Source organism: Phaethon lepturus, unplaced genomic scaffold, assembly GCF_000687285.1.
Source record: "Phaethon lepturus isolate BGI_N335 unplaced genomic scaffold, ASM68728v1 scaffold35887, whole genome shotgun sequence".
Taxonomy (NCBI): Eukaryota; Metazoa; Chordata; class Aves; order Phaethontiformes; family Phaethontidae; genus Phaethon; species Phaethon lepturus.
In genome coordinates, this window is record NW_010550402.1 from 1 (window position 1) to 6,086 (window position 6,086).

The window sequence follows — 6,086 nt, forward strand, 5'->3', positions numbered from 1 at the left end:
GTGATGTCACCGACGGCGCAACCAGGACGTCGCCGATGGTGGAACCAGGATGTCACTGCTGACATAACCAGGATGTCACCGCTGGCACAAGCGGGATGTCACTGACAGCACAGCCACGATGTCAGCGCTGGCATACCCGTGATGTCACCGGTGGCCATAACCATGACGTCACCGCTGGCACAACCGGGATATCGCCGCTGGCACAACCAGAGTGGCACCAATGTCACAATGATGTCGCCGCCGGCGCAGCTGGGATGTCACCGATGGCACAATCAACGACGTCACTGCTGACACGACCATGATGTCACCAAGGATGTTAATTCTGTCTTTGCATCACGGGAGGACCCTCCGGACACCCCCGCCGGGTTCGGATCCCCACCGCCCCCCAAGGAGCTGCGCTGACGGCAGCCCCCGCCCCACTTTGGGGGAAGAAACTTATTTGAAGGAGCCCCAAAATCTCATGTTCTTGCCTCAATTTTGGCCGGCAGTCGACGGGGAAGGTCTTTGGCCGCCACCTCCAAATCACCTCGGCGATGCATTAATTGCGCGTTAACGAGGGCGTTGGCGGTGCTCACCCCGCCCTTGCGCTAATTGTGCGTTAACGAGCGCGCTAATGACGCGCTCCCCTGTAGATGCCGCCCTGCCGTGGGGCTCTCCGGGCGATTTGGGCCAAATTAGCCCAAAATCAAGGGCGCGGTGAGATGATGTGGCTTGGAGGCTTGGTCACCTCTACGGCGTGGTTGGGGTGGACGGGGTCACCGGGGAGGGGGTCACGAGGAAACCCCCTCCCCCTGCAGGGCCTATGGAAATGCATATGGAAAGCAGGGAAGGGGGAGGAAGAGGAGGGACAGGGATGAAGTCAAGAACATCCCCCGGGGGTTCAAATAATTGAATTATTTTAGGAGGACATGGTGACCGTGCCATGGGGTGAAGGGTCCCAAATGGAGCCACGGGGGACAAAAGCCACCCCGAAAAGAGCACGAAGGGCTTCAGCGAGGATATTTTGGGGGGGAAAAAAACCCAAAAAAACAAAAAAAACCCCACACTGAACTGCGATTTAAGTGAAATTTATATATTTTCTGGTGTTGTCCGTGCTTCCAAAACCGGCGTGGACGTGTCGCTGTGCTGCTTGTCAACGGTCCCCTCCGTGTCCGCTTTCGGGGACTGCCCTCGCCTCGTCACCGCGGCTCGCGTCCTTTTGTTTTGGTTTTGGTTTTTTTGGTTTTTTGGAGTCGCTTTCTTTCCATGAGTAGTAATAAATTAGAGCCTAGTTACCCCGGCAGCGCTGCGGTCCTTTCCCTTGGTGGGCTGAAAAGTGGGCGTTTCTCTTCCATTTGTGTTGGGAGGGCTTCAAAACCACATCAAGATCCAATTTTCCAACTTTTTATCCCCACCTTTTCCCTTCGGTTGGGTTTCCGGTTGGGTTGCCCCAATTTGAAGCCCAGCCGCAACTCCTCCTTGTAGTTAAAAATTGCAGTTAAAAATGTGCATTTTCCAGTGCAAGATTCCCATGAATCCAGTAAAAACGTATCAGGATGGAGGGAAGTGTTGAGCCTTCAACAGCTGAAGGTTGTGGTCGCTTGGACATCTAAGAGCGTGGTGGCACCAAAACCACCTTTTTATCCCCAAAAGGTCATTCCACTTGGACCACGGGGGAGGGTTGGGTCTGTAGGGCTGCTCCAAACATCTGCTGGTGAACCCCAAGGAGAAGAAATTTAAATTAACCACCCCCCTCCCCAAGACTCGAGGGGCACCACCAGCCATGGCCACATCCCCCCCACGTCAGCGAGGGGCAAGCCAGGACGGCAGCCCATGGGGCGGATCAGCAGGGTCCGTGGCCACCGGTGGCTGCTCCTCCAAGAAGTCCTACAGAGGGACCAAAATCCCCAGGTCTGGGCTTAAATAGACTCTCTGGGCCATGGGCAGGGGGTTGTGGGGGTCCCACGTGGAGACGGTCAAGGTTGTTAATGACCGTTGGTGCCCTCAGCCTCCAAAATGGTTACTAGGGTGGCTCTGCAGCACATCTCCAAGGGGTTCAGCACGTCTCCAAGGGGTTCAGCACATCTCCAAGGGGTTCAGCACGTCTCCAAGGGGTTCAGCACGTCTCCAAGGGGTTCAAGATGTCTTCAAAGGGGTTCAGCACGTCTTGAAGGGGTTCACCACATCTCCAAGGGGTTCAGCACATCTCCAGGGGTTCAGCACACTTTGGAAGGGGTTCACCACATCTCCAAGGGTCTTGACCACTTCCCAGGCAGCTCCCTGGAGAGATGTGGGCAGCACCGGCACCTTGGGCGACTTATCAGGGAGGAGAAGCAGACCCCCTCCCACCCCATGGATTGGGGAAGGGCTGAGCACCCTAAATCAAGTCCAAGCCCCCCAACTTCGGGGCACGCTGCTCCCTCAGCCATCATCCTCACGCCCACCCCGGGGACGAGGAGCCAGTGCCAGCCCCGTCCCCACTCCACAGCTCTGCCATGGGGCAGAGACCCCCGGGCATAACCCCAATTTGGGGTCCAACCCAAGGACCTCGCTCCTGGCCTCGGCTCTGCTGGAGCAGAAGGTTCTGAGGAAACATCTGTGGGGGGAACGGTGCCAGGAGGGGAATGAGGTGGGGTCTTTATTTTTAGATCGATATTAAATTTCCGTTGTCTTAATTAAATTGCTGCCGGGCTTGGGGGGGGAAGGGGTCTGCGTAGGGTATGTATATATTCCTACTTTTATTTGGGAAAGGTTTTAATGAATAAGTGTCTTAATAAATGCATAAAAAGAAGATGTAGGAATTTTTTTTTAATGCTGGAAATAGAGTTACAAGGTAATTGTGGTGGCCATGCTACGGGCTAGTTATAAAAATGGGACAAAATTTAATCAATCTGAAGTTTTAATCCAGGGAAAAAAGAGGATGAAGGGGGGCATGGGGGAGCAACCGGTAGCAGAGCACGAAAGCAGGTCTTCAGTGAGCAAAAGGAGGCGATTCTTCTTTGAACGAAGAGTCAATATATGGAAAAATCCTTCTTTTTCTCTACGACAAAAAAAAATCAGCTGGGTTTCAGTGGCCAAGCTTAAAAAACTGGTGAGAAAATGGCCGTAGAGAGTCGTAAAATGAGAAGGTGGCCGCGTCCGGCACCCTCTGCGGAGAGCGAGAGCCGCGAAGGCATTTCTGGCACGCCGAAGATTTGTCCGCAACGTCCTCCCGAACCCAACGGTTTCACGTGGTTTGATCCCTGAAGGGCAAACCCAACCACTCCACCCGACGCCTAAAATAGCCGGGGAGGTAAAACCCGGCTGAGGGGGAAAAGTCTTGCCCGGGAGCAGCTACAGACGTCGCTCCTGTCTTGGGTTTCTCCACGTGACAGCAAGGTGAGCCGATCCCTTTGTTCCTTACAGCTCTAGAAAGTCAGGTACAAGCCACGGCCCCTCCAAACAACCCAACATCCATATGAACGGGACATCCATGGTGCTCCTGAAGCATCTCCTCCATCCCCCCCTCATCCGGCATCATGGAGAAGAGTTTGGCTCCATCAGGGTTTCGGCTCCATCAGGGTTTCGGCTCCATCAGGATTTTGGCTCCATCAGGGTTTCGGCTCCATCAGGGTTTCGATCCATCAAGGTTTCGGCTCCATCAAGGTTTTGATCCATCAACATTTTGGTTCCATCAACATTTTGGTTCCATCAAGGTTTTGAGCCATCAAGGTTTTGAGCCATCAACATTTTGGTTCCATCAAGGTTTCGATCCATCAAGGTTTCGGCTCCATCAAGGTTTCGGCTCCACCAAACCCTCCCTACAAAGAGCTGTGACAGGATTTCTGCCACCTTGGGACCTTCTGTGTTCCAACTGATCTCATGGATAGAGACCACCGGTCCTTACAAAGCATAGGCCACCCCATACAGCTGACGTACATCCTTCCATGAAGGCTGTGGAGACCCTCTCATCGAGGGAAGGACCAGCCCCTGCCCCAGGAGAAGACGTAGAGCTCTAGTGCACATTCCTTCATGCATGTGGGGTGGCCCCTTGCACCCCTGGGGTCTGCAGCCAGATCCAACAGCTCCAAAACTGGGTGATCTCAACCCATGTGCCTGCCAACACCACCCAGGACTTGGGGACACCTCACCTTGATGGCCACCACCCAGGACTTTGAGAACTTGATGGCCCCAAAGGCTGAGAGAGCCTGGAAAACCCACCTGGACTTTATTTCTCCCACTCATCCTGGTGGATCTTCAGGGCTTTTTGGTGGAAACACCATAAGGAATAAATCAGACTTGCCCCAAGCATCTTTGGGTTGAACACCAGCCCCAAAACCCCACAGAGCTCCTTCTCCCTGCCCAATTTTGGGGTGACCTGTGGGGTGCTGCTGCCTGACACCCACCACCACCAAGCCGGGAGAGGTGTCACCTGCTTCCCCCACCTTTGGTGGGAAAGCTGGAGCTCCTCTTCCCACCCCAAAACAGGCTCATGAATGGACCTGCTGGTGACGGATGAGGGAGGAGCTCTCACCAAAGCTCTTCCTGCTCAAGCAGGTGAAGAGCTTCTCACCGGTGTGGGTCCTCTGGTGCCGGTGGAGATGCAAGAGGCGTCCAAAACCCTTCCCACACTCGGGGCATCTGTAGGGCTTCTCCCCGGTGTGGGTGATGAGGTTGGAGCTGCCGTTGAAGCTCCTCCTGCAGTCGGGACCCCTGTAGGGCTCCTCACCCTTGTGGGTCCTCTGATGAGAGAGGAGGTGGGAACGGAGGCTGAAGGTCTTCCCGCACTCAGCGCAACCGTAGGGTCTCTCGCTGGTGTGGATCCGGCGATGCTTGGTCAGGTCCGAGCTCTGCCTGAAGATCTTGCCGCAGTCGGCGCAGATATAGGGCTTGTCCCCGGTGTGGGTCTTCTGGTGGATCAGGAGGACGGACCTATAGCTGAAGCTCTTCCCACACTCAGGACACCCATAGGGTCTCTCTCCGGTGTGGACCCGCTGGTGGATGAGAAGGTTGGACCTCTGGTTGAAGTGCTTCCCGCAGGCGGGACACCCGTAGGGTCGCTCGTGGGTGTGGGTACGTTGGTGGGTGACGAGGTGGGAGCTGCACCCGAAGCTCTTCCCACACTCGGGACACTCGTAGGGCTTCTCACCGCTGTGGGTGGCCAGGGGTGACCCACGGGGAAAACTCCTCCCCACCCTCCCCGCAGACGTCGGCAGCTACCACCATGGGACCCCCCGTTGGGGCACGGTCCCCCATCCCACCGCCCCTCATCCCCTTCTCCACCCGCTTCCCAGCCCCACGTTGTCCCATCCCCGATCTTCTTCGGCGCATCTCCATCCTCTCGCCACCTCCATCCTCCTCCTCCTCACCATCCACGGTCCCGTCACCTGCACGGACGAGATGTGCTGACCCCGACATGTCCCACCGAGCCCACGCACGTCCCCGACGGATGAAGGTTTGGAGCCAAGACCTAGAGATGATCCAGCCCAACCATCTGGCTCAAGCAAGGTCTTCCAGACCCACGGCCACGGCCTTGAGTAGCTCCAAGGGTAGACCAGCTCCGGGAAGCCTCTTCCAACCTTCATCCATCATGGAATGTCTCAAGTTGGAAGGGACCCGTAAGGATCGTCGCGTCCAACTCCTCGCAGAAGGACAGCACCCCAAAAAATAAGGTTTTTTTTTTTAAGGTTTAAGCAAAATTTCACAGTTTTGTTGGTTTGGGTTTGGGGTTTTTTTCCCCCCGATTCGTCTCCAGATTTGAAAGGAAAAGGGAGGAAAAAAATGGAAAGGAGCTTCGTCATTTCCCACCTTTTTCTGCCATCGGGACTTGGTGGTTTCTTTTTTGGGGGGGCGGCGGGTACCCCAGACTTTGGGGACCAGCTCCCCCCCCCGCCCCCTCCCCCCGTTTTGCTCTTTTTTAACGCTCTCGCAAAACAATCTGCCCCGAATCCCCCAGGAAAGCCGGTATTTCCACGGGGAAACAAAAAAATGGGGAGACCACCCTTCCTCCCAGGACCCCCCCCAGTCCCCCCGTCCTCCACCGCCGCCCCCGGGGATGCTCGGGGGAGGCAACCGGATTCCTGGACCCCCGCCCCGGTGAATTCCCGGTTGCCGGCGGCTGGTGCAGC

At 55.9% G+C, this 6,086-nt stretch overlaps 1 protein-coding gene across 1 annotated transcript; it reads right to left on the minus strand.

The window, feature by feature from the left end:
* Nucleotides 1-4,448: 4,448 nt before the first annotated feature.
* LOC104616063 (zinc finger protein 239-like) lies at nucleotides 4,449-5,376 on the minus strand. The gene is made up of 2 exons (XM_010290552.1): nucleotides 5,242-5,376; nucleotides 4,449-5,174 (listed from the first exon to the last, which is right to left on the minus strand). The coding sequence occupies exons 1-2, from the start codon at nucleotides 5,374-5,376 to the stop codon at nucleotides 4,449-4,451; spliced, it is 861 nt and encodes a 286-aa protein (XP_010288854.1).
* Between the last annotated feature and the right edge of the window lie 710 nt (nucleotides 5,377-6,086).

Excerpts from the sequence above, each read along its gene's own strand:
- LOC104616063 (XM_010290552.1), bottom strand. The coding sequence starts at position 5,376 with ATGTCGGGGTCAGCACATCTCGTCCGTGCAGGTGACGGGACCGTGGAT. Across the intron at positions 5,175-5,241 it reads AACGTGGGGCTGGGAAGCGG|CTGCCGACGTCTGCGGGGAG; the intron begins GTGGAGAAGGGG and ends CCATGGTGGTAG.